General features: G+C 37.0%; 1 protein-coding gene across 1 annotated transcript in view; it reads left to right on the forward strand.

The window, feature by feature from the left end:
* The first annotated feature begins 1289 nt into the window (after positions 1-1289).
* LOC149542600 (coiled-coil protein) overlaps positions 1290-19179 on the forward strand; it is a 71669-nt gene continuing 53779 nt past the window's right edge. The window contains exon 1 of the mRNA XM_089797496.1: positions 1290-1580. Coding sequence (XP_089653622.1) covers positions 1461-1580 — 120 coding nt within the window. The 5' untranslated portion in view covers positions 1290-1460. The remainder of the gene's footprint in view (positions 1581-19179) is intronic.

Raw genomic sequence — 19179 nt, forward strand, 5'->3', positions numbered from 1 at the left:
GCCTAACTCAGAGCATTCCTGCTATTTTGCTTCACTGTATTTGTCACTGATGATAATAGTGTCGATGTAGTCTACTTTGGTTGAGTTGCTTTGATTGGGGTTTGTGCCTTCGCTTCATTTATTTAATACATACTGCTTTTTCTGATGTGAAGGAACATATGTAGATGATGAGGATGTCTTTGTTCCCTTCTGAGTTTGTTTTTCTATATGGTTTTTCAATATAGATACATATGTTTTATGCTTTTCTGCTAGGACCTGTGATCAAGATGGAGAAAATCCTAAAGGTATGTTATTGGGTTTGGAGATTTGGGTAGGTTGAGATATTTTCTTTTTGTATTTTCTTTGCATCAATGAAGACTTTTTATCTTCTCTGCTGGTGTACTGAGTTTTTTTTGAAAAAGACCTCTTGATTCTTCAATTGCTGGTCCAGAGCTTCGATCTTGGTGTATGGTTTTGGAATCTGCTTTTTGCTACCTTGCTTACTCTTCTTTCTGTTTTGAACAATCTTCCATCTATTTTCATTATTGTTATTTTGATTTTTGTGGATGACGATGTTTCATTTTGCGTGAAGCCTAATTAGGGTTTCAAAGCCTTTTCCACTTTTTTGGTTGTTTGAAATTTTTTTGTTCTTCCTAGATCGTGGAGAGTACTTCGAATTGGTTTTTAACATGAAGAGCGCTTCCCCCTATCGTTTGATATTGATTCGCTTTGTAGTTTGAGGGAGGCCTACGTTTAGGAGCTATCGTGTTTCCTACTTTCTTCGGATTTTTTGTCATGTTCATCATTTTTGTTAAAGATGTTTTGTATATTTGAGTTTCATTATATGTAATTGACTCCACATATAAACAATTAATATAAAAGTAGTAATTTGCCTTTGAACTAGTTATGATAACTCTATCTAAACAAAAAAGTGGCAAGTTGGATTACGTTTTCCACTTTAAAAAATTCAATTTTCTAAAATTGTTTGATTTTTACTAGTTATTTTTCCTTTTTTTAATATGATTAGTCTAATTTCTTGTGTGAAAGATAAAGATGTTTTAATTTTACTATATTAATAAATAGTTCACACTTTTAATTTTATATTCTTTTATTATAAAAATTTAAATAGATTAACTTATATTTTGTAAATAGATAACTTAATAAATAGCTTAATGAATAAAGATTTAATGATCTAAGATTAAACAATAATAAGTAATATAATATAAAAATTTATTATTTTTTAAAATAAAAAATCTATCTGCTACCCCTTGCACCTTCTTTGGGTGCAAGTGCTAGTAATAAAGTTGGTTACATTTGATCACTAATTAAAAGCTGTCCTCGGCTATAATTCCATGACACGAGAATGGACAAAATCTGGAGTTACAATTCCAATAGACAAAATCTGAAGTATCTATTGACAGAGGAACATCCATGGAGAGGACTAGGTAGGTTGCTCCATTGGAGACTTTGGAATCTGCAAGATGGACATTCGAAGTGAAAAGGATGAAGAAGAGGGATTAGACATGAAGGTCATGCACCTTTTGGACGCTACAGATGCCTATCTAAAGCTTTATCACTCCCTGTCTCACAACATGCGTCAGGTATATTCTTTCATTTAAACCAAAGTAGCAAGCATTTTCACATTTACAGAACAATAATCAATCATGGGTTTCTGGGATTTTAATTATTGGATTGACCAAATACGATTGCTTTAGAAGTTAGTTTATTGTTTGTTGTTCACCGACTTTGAAAATTTATAATCGTATAACTAGATGACGTACCGATTTACCGACTTGGGGAAGAAGGCAAAGCCGACATGGAAAATTTATTGTTTTAAAGAGGAAACTAGTTGTATTCTGAACTACCTAAATGGGAGTTTGTAAAAAATGAAATTTGACATATCCACTCAACACAAGGGATATCAGTGAACCAAACTGATAGCAGTGGTGATGCAGACACTCCTTAGATCTGCGAATTAGTGAAGGCATATTCTGTATAACAGAGGAAAAAGTAAATAGAGAAATATGCGACAATTATATCTTATTATCCCATACAGAAACTCTGCTGTTTTCTTTATTCAATAACATGAAATTACATCTCCAAATCGCTTTCCCTAACATCTACAGTTTTCAGCTCCTCCCTTTATGATCAAGAACTACTAAATTAGCCCCTACAAAGACTACAATGAAATATCCAGTTTACAACAGAAACAGCGAGCTCTTAAATCCAAACTCATGGTGACCAACGGTGTTAGAATTTGGTATAGCTCTGATACCATGTAAGAATTTGCCTAAGGCAATAATTCAACACCAAGATCAAGAAGCTCAATAGATAGCACAAGAGAGACTAATGATGATCAAATGAGAATCTCAATAATGATCAAGATGATAATGAATATCTGATGATTTCATATCAGATAATTTGATGAATACGTCACAGAAGTGCTTGTATATAAAGGCAACTAGAATGACTAGGAGTCAACAAAGAGATAAACATCACAACTAAGCACATGTCCACTAAGAGTGGATTATTCTCCATTGAGCATAGGAGTTTGTGCAATGATGAGAGAATAAGTTTACATAGGTGTATCTCATAAAGAGATGTTGTAGACACCATGTGCTCAAATAAGTTGCTAACTCCTGTGTTGTCAACAAAGCAACTCATATGTCTCTGCATATTCGTAAGTAAACTTAAGTAAAGTGCAATAATAATTAATTATTTACACTAACACCCCCCTTAAGTGCAATTTAGTGGAATGCACTTAAGCTCACAAAGCTAAATGCAATATGCAATGTGGGTCTCGGCTACTAGGCCATGTTAGGTACCCATGTACAAATGCAATGCTCTATATACAATGCAATGCAATGCAATCTCTCTGAAAACAGAGAAAGAGGGAAAACCTCAGGGGAAATACCTCCTCCAAAAAGAGAGATGAAGTAGTACAAGATGCATGCAAGGATGGAGTAATCAAAACCCCCCATACATCATGCATGTACAAGCATATATCCCCCATAAGAAAAAATACATGATGGTATCCCCCATATTGAATAATCTCTTGCAAAGATGTCATGAAGACAAAAAAGTATCCAATGCTTACAAACGACATTTCTCCCTTTAGGAAGAAGATACACCAAGTATAGGTGCAACTATACTACCCATTGTGGATAGGAAGATGGATGAGGAATCCATATGTAGTATGCTATGGATGCTGCCTCTGAAGTCTGCTCATATGTTGACTAGTCCTTGATGAATGTAGATGCCACAAGCCAATCTGGTGGATGCCCAAAAGAAGGTGGCAAACAAGGTAACATGTCCATGTAAGAAAGTGAATCAAACTCCAAAGACAAGGAATCATCCTTATAGGAAGATATGGTAAGAGAAGCAATGTAGCCTCCCTCAATGATGAATGCACACCCATGAAAGAAGCTCCTTGATGACTGAAGAAGCTGCACCATGAAAACTAAATGATGTTCCTCCTTGTAGGAAGAAGTGGTGCCAGAGGTGTAGCAAAGAATGCTCCCCAACTAGTAGGAAGAATCCTCAAAAGATATGATGTCTGAGGAAATTGGAATACAATCTCCAAAGACTGATATGTCTCCTTTGAAGTAAAAGAGTCCTCCAACTGCTGAAAAGAAGTGTCCACAATCATGTCAGTCTTAAAAGAAAGATCAATTGGTTGAGGGTCAGAGTGTTCCCTCGCAACAAGTGAAGAAGAATTCTCTTCAACAAAGAGAAGATGGATGTCATCAATAATGTCTCCCACATCTTCAATGTAAGACTCCACAAACAACACTGCAATGTCTGGAAGGAAGTCATCCATGAAGCTGAAATAGGAAGACATGGTGTTTCCTGTTGCACTGAATCAGGAGCATTTGTGGCTGGAACTGGATCAGTAGAAGCAACATGAGCATCGGGAGGTATGATCTCAATTGGAATTGTAGGTACCACAACTAGAGTTACTGGAGGTAGAATGTCCTTTGGTAATAGAGGGACTCGTGGATCTCCATATGCTTCCCAAAGACACATCCAAACGTCATGAGGACTACTTGCCTTACTAAGAGGAGCAAAAGATTCCTTACTCATATTGTTATACATAAAGCAAAGAAGAAGAGAAAGATGTCCCCAATTAGTTTTAGGTGGAAATATCTTCGAATATAGATAAGGAAACACTTTCTTATGTTCTCTTAGATGATCAGTCATCAAAACACTCCATTTCTGATAGTTCCTTTTTGTCAATTTGAATCTTAAACCAAAGTGACACTTTTGACATGACTCCATGAGATCAAATAATGTATGCACCCTCAAAATGCAAAAAAAATAAAAGAACCGCCCCCCCCCCCCCCCCCCCTAATGCATGATTTGGCTCTTTATATTTAGTGCGATTACAATGGCCACTTGCCAATTTAGGGCCTAAGTGGACTTCTGATTTTGCTGTCAACAAGATAAGACACAAGAACTCTCAAGGATCTAATTAATTACAAGTGCCAATAGTCCAAAATGAGACCAAAATTTGAAAGTACTATGTCTACTTAGAATTACTCCAAATTGTTACCAGATTTGGAAAGTGGACAGAAAATCATGCACTTTAAAAAAAAATAGCACCTGAATATGTGTCCAATGAGCCCAAAGTAAGCCTTTGAAATTGCAAAAATCGTGATTCGCAATTTTCAGAAAAATTAAGGAATAGTGATTGCAAACAACTTGCAGCAATGTGTAGATCACAAAATTCTACCAAAAAAAAAAAATTGCTCGAAAAAAGGAGTCCGTATAGGGAGATATTGCTGTTTGAAAATCACCTCTATAATTGGAGATATTGCTGTTTGAAAATCACCTCTATAATTATTTTTCCTGAATCGCAGCTATCACACTTTCAAAAATCAAATGACTCTAGATTTCACCTCAGATGTTTGATTTTGATGAAACAAAAGTCGATTTGGGGTTTTTTTGACCTTCTAAATATGATGCTAATATCTGATTTGCACTAGCAAGTTCCAATCTTGACCTGCAAAAAAAAAATCTCTCCAATGGCTATGCAATGAAGCTCCCGTGGCTTTGATACCATGTAAGAATTTGGTATAGCTCTGGTACCATGTAAGAATTTGCCTAAGTCAATAATTCAACACCAAGATCAAGAAGCTCAATAGATAGCACAAGAGAGACTAATGATGATCAAATGAGAATCTCATATTCAATTATCTGATATCCATTATCATTTTGATCATTATTGAGATTCTCATTTGATCATCATTAGTCTCTCTTGTGCGATCTATTGAGCTTCTTGATCTTGGTGTTGAATTATTGCCTTAGGCAAATTCTTACAAACGGAAGCTAAGGAAATGTTCTCCTGAATTTGGGGATGGGTTGGTCTGTGCCTCCTAAATCATAGAAGTCAATTTTGCATCATTGTCCTCTTCTTTTTTTTAACTTTTGAACCTCCTGGTTCAAAGCTTATTTACATGAAAGTAAGCTTCAACAAACAACAATAACTTAACAATTACATATTTTATTTTGTGATGTGTGAATGCTATTTAACCCAAGATGCTACCACATTTAAGCATCCACGAAAGGGTTTGGGATAGATAATAGAATCATCCCTTTGACTTTAGAAACTAAACCGTAGTTCCCTTCCACCAGATAAGATATGTTTTTAGGTCATCACATTTTTTCTTCTTTCACTTCTGACCACTTGTTGAAATTAAGATCCTCTTCCTTTGCCAATTGGTCTTCGTACTCTTTCTCAAACTCATTGAAAGCTTAATAGTTCTCCTCCACTGGAAATCACTGCTGTTCTTTATACCATTGGTATTGCCTGCACATAAATCATTAGAAACAGAAATAAAGTAAATGGAATAATAATCTTGGACAAGTGTGTTCTCCTCTTTTGCATTATGCCATTGAGGCATGTGTTCCAATTCAGATATTGCGAGATAGCTTTTATCTTCTAGCTCAATGTGATTTTTTTCACAAGATAGATTCTTTTGGACATCATCCTTTAACTCGCACCTATTCATATCTTTACTCTAACTTGCTAGCACCCTTGTTTCCTCCTTAGGAAAGTGATGATCTACTCCTTTTCTGCTTATATTTCTTTGGCTTCGTGTTGCTGCATGTCTCATAATCTTCCAATATACACCATAACTCCTCCAACCCAAACTCTATCTGTTGCAACTCCTTTTGCTGGCCCTTTGTTAACTTCTTTCTTTGTGTCTCTCTCACTTTTCCTTACAACTTGATTATCCAATTTTTATGTTATGATACAGCTCCATAACCATTTCTTCAGCTTTAAGACACAGCTACAACTCTCTTCTCTTATTTTCCTTAATATTGGTGATTCTGCCTATCTTCAAATTTTCCAACACTGATTTCATTTTACACCTCAGATAATCCTCTGCTAGTTGTGGTTGCCACCAATCTACACCCCCTAATTTCATTCTCTCTTTCTTATGCACATCACTTTTCTTGTTATTTTATTTTTCTCCTTTTCTTGTTTGCAGCTCCTCCTGCAATGCGATCTCAAGGCTTGGCAAGTCTTCTTGAGCTCAGCAACATACTTGTGTTCAGCAAATCTCTGCTGTTGAAGAGTTGCTAAACAAACTCATGAATCTCTCCTTAGATCGTCTTTGTGCTCCTATACCAAACTAATGCAGGCACTCCTTAGATCTGCAAATTAGTGAAGGCATAATCCGTATAACAGAGGAAAATGTAAACAGAGAAATATACAACAAACATATCTTATTATCCCATACAAAAACTCTGCTGTTTTCTTTATTCAATAACAGGAAATTACATCTCCAAATCTCTCTTCCTGACACCTTCGGTTTCAGCTCCTCCCTTTATGATCAAGAATTCCTAAATTAGCTCCTACAAAGACTACAATGAAACATCCAGTTTACAACAGAAACAGCTAGCTCTTAAATCCAAACTCATGGTGACCAATGGAAGCTAAGGAAATGTTCTCCTAAGTCATTCGAGTGGATGGAGAGAGAACAAAAATTATTCAACATTTTCAAGAAAGAATTTATAGAGATTCTACAGTACCCTATCAGACCTAACAAATCCTAAATGATTTACAGGTACGCAAGTGGGCATACTACATGAGTGGAGACTAACCCAAGATGATAAGGCTATGGTGTCTGAAAGTAGATAGACAGATAATATGAAGCAAATACCACTATTATCAAGCATGGGATATAACTTCGAGGACAATGGTCTTGAAGTCCATACGGCTTACAATTCTTTATTATAGACATTATAATTATAATTACTATGATGAGTTCAAATATAACTTATCTATAATTTAGAAAAAAGAGAATGTGGTTAGGTGATAATCCACGATTTCAATTGTGAAGGGAAACTAAACATGGCAGAATTGTCAATGAACAAGAAAATAGTTATGAATACAAAGAACAATTACTGACCTCATTAATTTATCAGCGTGTAGATTGGAAGACAACAAAATATTAGCACAAATTTAATATTAGCTGGTCTCAATCATCTTAAATATAAAATCCTCTACAGACTCTGTAAAACTTGGTTTACAAGTCACATTAGTAGAAGTAAAACATATTCAGCTGTCAAAGAGTATCAACTGGAAGAACATGAGAAAGCTAATCGATTAATATGTGATACCTTGGTATAAAAGTGATATGACTTTTCTGAGTATTGCCAATATATATGGGCTAAAACCTAATAATGTTCCTAGCTGTCTATCTACTGATTTATCCTTATTTTTCCAGTTTCTTTGGCCATCTCACTACCTTTAATTAATCACCATCTACTTTTGGAGCTGTCTATTTACTTCTTACTGTTAAATTTATGAACCAGAATTATAAGATTGCAACAATTGAAAACAAATCAACCAAAAAATTTAGAGAACACCAGAAATAATCCTGGGAAAAACCCTCCTCACCAAGGAAACAATCTAGACCCCCCGAAAGATAGATCTTTTATTAGAAATACAAAACCAATTACAAGATCTCAGTCCTTTGAAGTCTTCAATGCTGAATGATCAGAGCTTACATAATTAAACATAGATCACTGCTAAGCTAAGTCTCAAGGTTTGAATTCGAATTCGAGTTCGTTGATCATAAAATTTGAATGAAATTCGGCAAGGGTAAAAATTCGGAAAAAAATTTGATATTAAATTCTAGTTTTATATATTCATGTATTTTTAACTATTACTAATATCTCCACAAAATTTTCAAATTGCTAAACATTGCTAAATAATTTAACTAAATAACTCAATCTCAGTTTAAAATAAAATACTGTTATATTAAATATCATAAAATTTGGATGAGGTCCGAAAATGTTAAAGTTTGTAGCTGCAATAGAGATCTTTATCTCTCAAAATCTGGGCGTTTATTACTGTTATCGTCATCTTCAGCTGAAAATGACACTTAAGTTTAATTTGTAATATTAAATGTAAATGACATGTGTTATTCACATGCATTGAGGCATGAATATTCAAAGAGTTATGATTAATTATAGGAGTTATGGAAATTCAAGAGACCTTCGGTTATAATATGAAGAGTCTCCCCTATTGTTATATATTCGCATTAAGCAAAGGATATTGTACACTTGAACTTTTATTATCAATAGAATGATCTTTTGTTGTGTGGCTGGGTTTTTCCTTTCATTCTAGAAGGGTTTTCTCAAGATATCTTTTGGTGTTGATTTTCTCTCTAATGATTTCTTTATTACTGTATTTCATCTTTAGTTTCTGGGCTCAAGTTTTGACATGGTATCCGAGCCTAGTTTGTTTTAGCAATAATAGAAGCTTGTTCGTGTTGGTTAATATAGCTGTGTTCAAGTCTCTTGTTTTTTGTCATCTCGTAGGTTTGTTTTATGATTCGGTGTGGATCATCTTTTGATTCTCCTTTCAATATTAGTAGTGATTAAATATATATTTCCATTTCTGTCCTTTTGTGATATTATCATTGTTCATATGTTTGGTTGCATTCCTTCAGTTTTTCTTGATGATGTCTTTTCTATATGATCCTCATCATGTTTTCACGATCATCATCACTGCAGTAGTCTTAGGTTAATATCTTGGCTTTATGCATGGTGATTGGGAGCTTAGTATTTGTGCGCATGCAGGAGCTGGTTGTTTGTTTATTAATTTTTCCATTGTGTATTCTTCTAGATTCATCTTTCTGGTAGAATTAGTTGTTAATATTGATGTGGTTTGTGGTTTTATGCATTTAGTTTGGTTTGGATTATATACTGAAGAGCGTTTGGAAAGCTATGGTACATGCACATATATGCATTCTCCGCCAAATTGATGCATTGGTATTTCCATAGATGCTCTTTAAGGCATTCTGTCGCAAATATTAGTTTGCTATGGGATTATATTTTCGAACATCTCATGCTTCTGCTTGTGTTGATTCGATCATATGAGTTTAATTCTGATAAATTTTTTCTTGGGTTCAACAGGGTCTCAATCCATTCACATATTTATCTTGACTTATGACAGTTAGAAAAACCTTCCATAGAGGGATGAGAAGAAGAGGGAAATTTTGGTGGTTGAAATATTTTTAGTGCGGAAGAGAAAGATCAATGGTAGGTATAGGAGTAGGGCCAAGAATAGGTGGAGGCATCTAGAGAAATTGAAACCCAGGGCGCAATGCCAATGACGATGAGAAGCTAATCTTCAAGACAAGTGCTAGTATAGAGGCAATCACTAGCTTTGATCAGATAGGAATCCGCAATGATCTTCTTCGTGAGATATATCAATACGGCTTTGAAAAGCCCTCTACCATTTAGCAGAGAGCTATCATGCCTGTCATCAGTGATTGTGATGTCATTGCTCAAGCTTAGTCTGGTATGGGCAAGACCTCCATGATTGCCCTCACAGTCTGTTAGATAATTGATACCTTTATTCGCAAGTTTTCAAGGAAAATATCTAAGCAATGACATAGACGCGAAATCTCTAGACTCAGATCAATCGTTTGATGTGCCTGTTTATTCCCTATAAGCTACCACACGTTGCTAGAGTGGATAATATTGAGTGCATCCTGTGGAAAATGAACGTGTAATGATTTACAAGCTAGAGGAGTTACTAGAGGAACATCATCAATTTCATGATGATTCCTATTGACATTGGCCACTTTGTCAAAATTTTGTTACTTCAAGAGTTGCTTTGTGTTGATGCGAGTTTTGTATCACTTACATAACATATTAGGATTTGAATATTCGATATAGGATATCAAACATGCAACTCCTCTCTTGAAAAGTTAATGCTCATTGAGACATAACTCCAATGTTCCTTACACTTGTGGATACTCACTCAGTTTTATTAATGTGATTCGCTGGTAATCACGTAGGCGGCCTTACGCAAATTGTTGAGGATAACTTGGACTTCGTTGGGATGAAGGTGATGGTGGTTCGGTTTGTGAAATGTGCGGGGACAAATAATGTTGATGGTGGTGATGATGTAGGATGTGTCTGCCAATGATGATGTTGATGGGAAAGCAATGGTGGTGGAAGGTGAATGGATGTGTTCTGATCCTTGACTAACTTCCCTAACTTCCTTCTCTAAACTTCAACTGCCCAGCTACTCACTATTCTACTCCTACTCCTATGAATGGAAGGTTGGCAAATGGACGGGGATCGAACCTAATGAGAGCTAACCTGCAGCCTTACTTCCACAGGTGCAATGATTCGAAGGAATAATAAACTAGTTTACCACACAAAGCTTCCCAACCAGCCGCTAGGATGCTAGTGGCCTAGTATTGATCCCTATCAAACATTTACCAATGCTACCATACAACTATCCATCTACTTTACTCTTGCTTAAACAACTTGAAATGAAATTTGCTTCAACAACTTGAAAAGAAATCTAACTATGTGGATGTAGAAAACATACAATAACACCCAATGTTCTTAATCAACATGCATATCGCAACAATGAAAAAGAGAGCAATTTTGGTATTATCTTCGCAACAATTTCTCCAACACTTTACAAATAAGAGCAAATGGCCTTTTAGAGGAGCCAAAACTACAATGCACGGTGGAGATCAAAACAAGATCAACGATCTAGATTGGATCCCAAAAACCCTAATTAGGGTTGCCACCCCATCGGCCAATGAGAAGCTGCCACCTCGTCAATGGACCAATGAAAAAAGTTCAAAAAGTGGCAACCAATGAGAAGGCACCAAAATGGTGGCCAATCAGAAATAGACACTTGTCCTATTCTAAAAGAAAGAGAAATTGCCACTTGGGCTTACATCAAATGATCTTCTAATATAACTCTTCCCTTTTCTTTCATCTTCTTAGCTAAGGCAATGAACTTAGCTAGCCTCTCGTTAACTTTTCCCATAGGAAGACAAGGTGTGTGCTTCGACCTGAGTTCCGCTGATTTCGCCACACCACTTGTTGCTTGTAGTATCCTTTCGTGATCCTTCTCATATTCCTTCGCAAATCCAATAAAAGCACTGAGAGAGGAAAGGGTGCCCAAATGCTTTTTTTTGATAACAACCTTTCCCAACTCATCCAACCTCGATCCAAAATCTGTCTCATTGATATCCTCAAAATCAAGTGCCACCCCAACGTTGCTCATCATGGTTGAAATGGAAGTGTTGACGCTTGGGCTGTGCCGTGCAATCTCATTATGTATTTCTTCAAGTGTTCTAAATCTGGTAGTCAATGCAACAAACCAGGATTCAACTATACTCAATCCTCTCTCATCAACCAACCTGGCCCTTTGCAGATATGCCTCTGGTAGCTCAATGAACGCTTATAACCTAGGAATAACCAAATCTTTGATGGGAAGGAAATCTTTCCACTCCTCTTCAAATAATCTGAACTTGTCTCTAATAGCCACTAATGATTGGAATGTCGAGATGAAGGAAGGCAAGAAATTTTGCCCGTCTTGGATTGTATCATGGATCTAATCCCTGACTTCATGTAGCTGAGCTGATATCTCTTCTGAATTGCTCCCGTTGTCTTGAGGAAGGGCTGCCTGGTGCAACTGTTGGATGGGCTGGCAATCTCTTCAATATTTGTTCTCGGCCTCCAACTTTACTATTCTTTCATTTGCCTTCCTCAACCTTTCTCTAATTGATGCTATACCTTCCTGGACCTCCTCACACTCCATATGATCTGTATTCCTTCCCAAGTTATGTTCCACTATTTCATATTCCTAGGCCATGATCTCATCCACTGCCTTGTTGACTGTTGGAATAGCAATCTAAACCTTTCGGTGACCATCACTGTCGTTCTTGATTACCCTTGCCACCATTTTTGCCATTTGTTTTTGGTTCTCGCTATCACCCTTTTCCATTAACCCTTGGATGTCCTTAACTGTATGGGCCATTACCACCTCGCCTCTTGGCATAAGCATTTGCCTCAACCATAGTGGTGTAGTGCATCTCTCCAAATCTGGATTTGGTTCGACTAACAAAGCATCACCAATGGCCTCGGGTGCTTGACTTGTTGCATCAATGTCGATTGGCCCATCTTCTTCTCTACTAGTTTCTGCCATATCATTTCCTTGTTGGTTTTCTGAGAGAGGGGAGTACTCAGTGCTTTCACTATAGCCACTTGATTCCAAATCAGAGCTCACCTCCACTGCGGCCCCTTTATCACTTGAATTGACTTCTTGGCTTCTAGCCTCAATTATACTCTCTTGATGGTGCTGCGTGTTGTCTCTTGGCTGGAGGTTCAGGATGTTCTTTGCTCTTCTCTACCTCCAAAACTTTCTTCTTGGTGTTTCTACCCATCTCCTGTTGCCGGCCACTTCCTTCATTCCTTTGTCCGACTGATTCTGTTTGTCTCTCCTTGGGCCTCATCATCTCATAGGTAAGAGGGATCCCCTGCCTTTGCAGCTTCCTTAGTCTTTCATTATACCATGACTCAGTATGTAAATCCACTACCCTTGTAACTGCCTCCAAGGAAGGATCCTGATGGTCATCCCAATCCACTGGATTCAACTTCGTTCCTTCTACTGTATGGTAATCTTCTCTTAGCACTTTTCCATCATCTTCCAATTGATCCGGAATATCAAGGCCTTTCCATCTGATAACCCTCATCACGTTCACCGACAGCCTTGAGAAAGCTAGCTTTCTCACATGAAAGTCATCTTTGGCGTTGGCCCAAAAGTCTTCTATGGTGGGAACATGCTTGAATTGGTTTCCATGAGATACCTTGATAAGACCATTAGGATCAAATCCTTGCCTTGCTCTGTACCATCCTAGATGATACCATTCCAATTCCTTCTCCATAGCTTCAAAGGACGCTCGATTTGAGCAACTATCATTGCCAATTATGATTGAGAATGTAACGCCTGTTTTCCCTTCATTTCTCATCATCCTATCATAGTGCTCAAGTTGCCTAGCCAATTCCATTAAAACTACCTTGTCAGGTGGGTATCTGTTGATGCGAGTTTTGTATCACTTACATAACATATTAGGATTTGAATATTCAATATGGGATATCAAACATGCAACTCCTCTCTTGAAAAGTTATTACTCATGAAGACATAAGCAATAGCTCCAATGTTCCTTACTCCGTTGGATACTCGCTCGGATTTATCGATCTGATTCGCTGGTAATCACGTAGGCGACCTTACGTTATTCATTCAAAGATGACTTGGAGTTTGGTGGAATGAAGGTGATGGTGACTCGGTTTGTGAAATGTGCGGAGGCAGATAATGTTGATGATGGTGGTGATGAAGGATGTGTCTGCCAGTGATGATGTTGATGGGAAAGCGATGGTTGTGGAAGGTGAATGGATGAGTTCTATCACTTAACTTACTTCTCTAAGCTTTGACTACCCAACTACTCACTATACTACTCTTACCTATGAATGAAAGGTTAACAAATGGACGGGGATCGAACCTAATGAGAGCTGACCAGCAGCCTCACTTCCATAGGTGCAATGATTCATAGGAATAATAGACTAGTTTACCACACCAGGCTTCCCAACCAGCCGCTAAGATGCTAGTGGTTTAGTATTGATCCCTATCAAACATTTACCAATGCTACCACACAACTATCCACCTACTTTACATTCACTTGAACAACTTAAACAACTTGAAATGAAATCTAAGTGGAAGTAGAAAACATGCAATAACACCCAATGTTCTTGATCAACATGCCAATCGCAACAATGAAAAAGAGAGCATTTTGGTATTATCTTCGCAACAATTTCTCCAACACTTTACAAATGAGAGCAAATGGCCTTTTATAGGGGCCAAAAATATAACGGACGGTGGAGATCAAAACAAGATCAATGATCCAGATTGGATCCTCAAAACCCTAATTAGAGTTGTCACCCCATCAGCCAATGAGAAGCTGCCACCTCATCAATGGACCAATGAAAAAAGTGCAAAAAGTGGCAACCAATGAGAAGGCACCAAAATGGTGGCCAATCAGAAATAGACACTTGTCCTATTCTAGAAGAAAGGGAAATTGCCACCTGGGCTTACATCAAATGATCTTCTAATATAAATCTTCCCTTTTCTTTCATTTTCTTAGCTAAGGCAATGAACGTTGCTAGCCTTTCATTAACTTCTCCCATAGGAGGACAGGGTGTGTGCTTTGCCCTGAGTTCTGCTGACTTCGCCACGTTGTTTGCTGCTTGTAGTATCTTTTCATGGTCCTTCGCAAATCCAATAATAGCATTGAGAGAGGAACGGGTGCCCAAATGCTTTTTCTTGATAGCAACCTTTCCTAACTCATCCAACCTCGATCCAAAATCTGTCTCATTGACATCCTCTTCTTTGATATCTTCAAAATCAAGGGCTACGCCATTGTCACTCATCATGGTCATAATGGAAGTGTCAATGCCTGGGCTGTGATGTGCAACTGCCTTTTGTATATCCTTTTATTGTACCACCATTGGTATCGGTTATTCGCCTCATTTTCAAGAAGAAGGGTGTTTTGGGCATCATATCCTCTTTGTCTTTCTCAGTGTTTGCCTTCTTGGGATTCTTACTTGCACTACCATCCTCCATGCTCGTCGCCCTATTACGGGATGGTAGAGTGGTGGACCAGAAGGCAACAAGAACCAAGAGGAGCAATCTTTAGACTAGAGCAAAAGATGGATGTCAACTTAAGGACCCCTTGCAACTCTAAATGATTTGAAATTACCTCTACCTATAGCCAAGGGGGATTGTCCTTCCTTTAGTCTGTCCCTCATCCGTATCATGTCCACTGTACAGATATTGGTGTCGATTATTCTCTTCATTTTCGAGGAGGAGGAATTTTCGGGCGTCATATCCTCTGTCTTTCTTAGTATTCGCCCGCTTGGGATTCTTACTTGCACTATCATCCTCCATGCTCGTTGCCCTATTACAGGATGGTAGAGTGGTGGACCAAAAGGCAAGAAGAACCAAGCGGAGCAATCCTTAGACTAGAACGAAAGATGGATGTCAGCTTAAGCACTCCTTGCAACTCTAGATGATGAAAATTCACTTTAACTAATAAACTTACAACGACTTTTTGGAGCCTAGGATATGACTTTCAAGAATTTCAAATACCTTTGCAAATTAGAAATTTATCATGCAATTCACCTCCCAATAAAATTACCCAACCTAGGGCAAAAATCGCAACCTCTTAAAAAAATCAGAATTTTATCTCCCACAAATTTCGCCTTCCACAAATTTCGGCTTCCACAAATTTTGGCTCCCACAAATTTCGCCTTCTACAAATCTCGCTTTCCACAAAATTCGCCAAGCAAGAAGAGTGCAGATCTGCTCTTGCAAAATCACCAACACCTTGAGAAGGAGAAGTGAGAAGTGAGGAAGAAATGGGAGAGAGGCCTCCTCTTATACCCAACTTTCTTCTTGGACCCTGGGAGAAAGAAAACAAATAATTAATGCAAAATTATGGCCCAAAATTAAATACTTAACCAAAATTAATTTTGCCATGATGAAAATTAACTTTGTAAATTGCCAATTAGTGCTAAATTGCAAAAAGAAATTAAATAATGCCTTGAGGGTGTTAAATATTTCCATTTAATGGGGGTTTAGTAATTAATACGTCATTAAATTTGGATTTTGGCTAACCAAAAGCCATTTTTTCAATATTAAATTACCAATTTCATTGAAGGCAAAAAGTTTTCAAGGCAACTTTAATCTATTAAAACCAATTTTTTTGCAATTTCTCTCCAAATCGATTTAGCTATGCCAATATTTTTTTTTTTTTGACAAAAATAAAATAAAATTTCTTCTAGAGCCAAAAATCGATTTTGCAATTTTATTTCACCATCACAAAAATTAATTTTCTTCACCAAAAAAAATAATTAAGATTTTCCAAAAGACCAAATTTAATAAAAATTTTCATTTTTTGAAAATTATCCAAATTTATACAGTTATATCCAAATTTTCAAAAGAAAATGTCTAAGTACAAAATTTACAATTTTATCCTGCCAAGTGTTGCTCTTTTAAAATTTGTTCGGCCTAAGGATGAAATTGGTGGATTTGGAAAATCAAGTTGAAATCGGGTGAAAATAAATCTAACCCTCTTCCCACTGACCCTAAAGTGTCAAGGCTCAAAATTGTTGGAAAATCCAAAAATTTTCCGAGGCGATAAAAAAAGAGGGGGGTCCCTAAAATTTTGGGGTGATGGTGTGAAAACCTCACAACAGTATCTTGGAAGCCTCTTGGGACAAACTGTACTTCTTGCCACTCTAATGTATGTAAATTGAGGAAATTGGATGAACCAACTCCCATACTTCTTAATTTGCACTTCTGCTTCTGGTGAAAGTCTCTTAGCAGGTGTCCCTTGTAATAACCTTATTGTCTTCATGGAGAAGGCATTACAAAATATTTTGTAATCCTTGTTGTTGTGCAAATGGAGCTGTGGATAGCATTCATGTACCAAATATTGTCCCGGTCCACTACCAACTTCTCCTAAGGCCTTAAGTCCTAGACTCTTGTACAATCTAGCAATTAGGTAGAATAGATAGGAGCCCATGTAGAATTGCCTTTGGTTTTGCAAGGTTTTGAGTTGCAATTCTAAGTTTTCACTTATGATCTTGGCCCAATCAAATCTTCTTTTCCCCTTTTCAATCTCATCAATGAAGTACATCCAGTTTTCAAATTGCATTCCTTGAGCTAGGCCCATGATCTGGCTGAAAAGAACAACGAGATCACCATATTCTGGTTTGAAATTTGCCATTATGAACCTTGATGATTGGCTAACACCTTTCTATCCTTCATGAATCCAATTCTGCTTTAGATGCGTGAAATAGGCCTCTTGGTTATCTTGAAATGATTTGGTGGCCTGATCCATCATCACAATCGTCATGCCCTTGTACTAGGGAATGTTGAATGTTTCTTCGATTGCTTGCTCACCAATGTTGGCCAACACTCTCTTCCCTTCATCAAAAATGATGGATTTACTGTTTAGATCAAATCTGGATGCACATTCCATAATCAGTTCCAGACACGACAATGTGGGATGAAAAGCTGTCGCATGTACAATTCCACTTTTGTATATCCTCTTTGCCAAGGGGGATTGTCCTTCCTTAGTCTTTCCTTCATCTGTATCATGTCCACTGTACTGATATTGGTGTCAGTTATTCTCTTCATTTTCGAGAAGAAGGGTGTTTTGGGCATCATATCCTTTTTGTGTTTCTTAGTGTTTGTCTGCTTGGGATTCTTACTTGCACTAACATCCTCCATACTCTTCGCCCTATTACGGGATGGTAGAGTGGTGGACTAGAAGGCAAGTAGAACCAAGGGAAGCAATCCTTAGACTAGAATGAAAGAAGGATGTCAGCTTAAGGACCCTTTGCAACTCTAGATGATGAAAATTCACCTTAACCAATAATTTTTCAACGACTTTTTGGAATTAGGACTAGACCTCAAGAACTTCAAACCCACTTGCAAATTTGAAATTTATCATGCAATTCAGCTCCAAATAAAATTACCCAACCTAGGGAAAAAATTGCAGCCTCTTGCAAAAATTAGGATTTTATCTTCCACAAATTTCGGCTCCCACAAATTTCGCCCTCCACAGAATTCGACTCCCACAAATTTTGGCCTCTACAAAATTCGCCAAGCAAGAAGAGTGTAGATCTGCTCTTGCAAAATCGCCAACGCCTTGAGAAGGAGAAGTGAGAAGTGAGGAAGAAATGGGAGAGAGGCCTCCTCTTATACTCAATTTTCTTACCCCCCCCAAGCTAGCCGACTTGGACCCTGGGAGCAAGAAAAACAATAATTAATGCAAAATTATGGCCTACAATTAAATACTTAGCTAAATATTAATTTTGCCAAAATGAAAATTGCCTTTTAAAATTGCCAATTAGTCCTAAATTGCAAAAGGAAATTAAATGGTGCCTTGGAAATGTTAAATATTTCCATTTAATGAGGATTTAGTAATTAATATGTCATTAAAATTGGATTTTGGCTAACCAAAAGCCATTTTTCAATATTAAATTACCAATTTCATTAAAGGCAAAAAGGTTTCAATGCAATTTTAATCTATTAAAGCCAATTTTTTGCAATTTTTACCCAAATCGATTTTGCCATGCCAATAATTTTTTTTTTGACAAAAATAAAATAAAATTTCTTTTAGAACCAAAAATCGATTTTTGCAATTTAGCCTCATTTCAACAAAATTAAAATTTTTACCAAAGAAAAATTTGAGATTTTTTGAAACTTAAGTCTAACAAATTTTTTTCCTTTTGAAAGATTATTCAAATTTACACAATTATATCCGGATTTTCAAAGGAAAACGTCTAAGTACAAATTTACAATTTTATCTTGCCAAATATTACTCTTTAAAATTTTGTTCAGCCCAAGGATGAAATTGGTTGCTTTGGAAAATCAAGTTGAAACCGGGTGAAAATAAGCTAAGCCTCCCCACATTTGTCCTGAAGGTGCCAAGGTGTGAAATTTTCAAAATTCAAAAATTTTGGACAACCCAAAAATTTGCCGAGGCGATAAAAAAAAAGGGGGGTCCCCAAAGAATTTGGGGTGATGGTGTGAGAACCTCACAACACTTTGTAATGGCTTAAAGAAGACGTTTCTCAAGATGAATGGAATCATGCATCGAGATTCATTGCGTAAGTACCAAAGTAACAACTATGTGCAGAGTACTCTCTTGATTATCGACATTTTTCTTGCCAAGAACACAATTGTGGGGGATTCAAATTGCCAGGTGTTGTCATTCACGAGGAAAGATCTTAGGCCATTCTATGCATTTAGTTGCATGGTAATTGGCGAGCTACTATTTGTAAGCTTTGGCTACCGAG

This window comes from Cupressus sempervirens, chromosome 8 (genome assembly GCF_028749045.1).
Source record: "Cupressus sempervirens isolate cs-2001-9-10 chromosome 8, ASM2874904v1, whole genome shotgun sequence".
NCBI classification, from domain to species: Eukaryota; Viridiplantae; Streptophyta; class Pinopsida; order Cupressales; family Cupressaceae; genus Cupressus; species Cupressus sempervirens.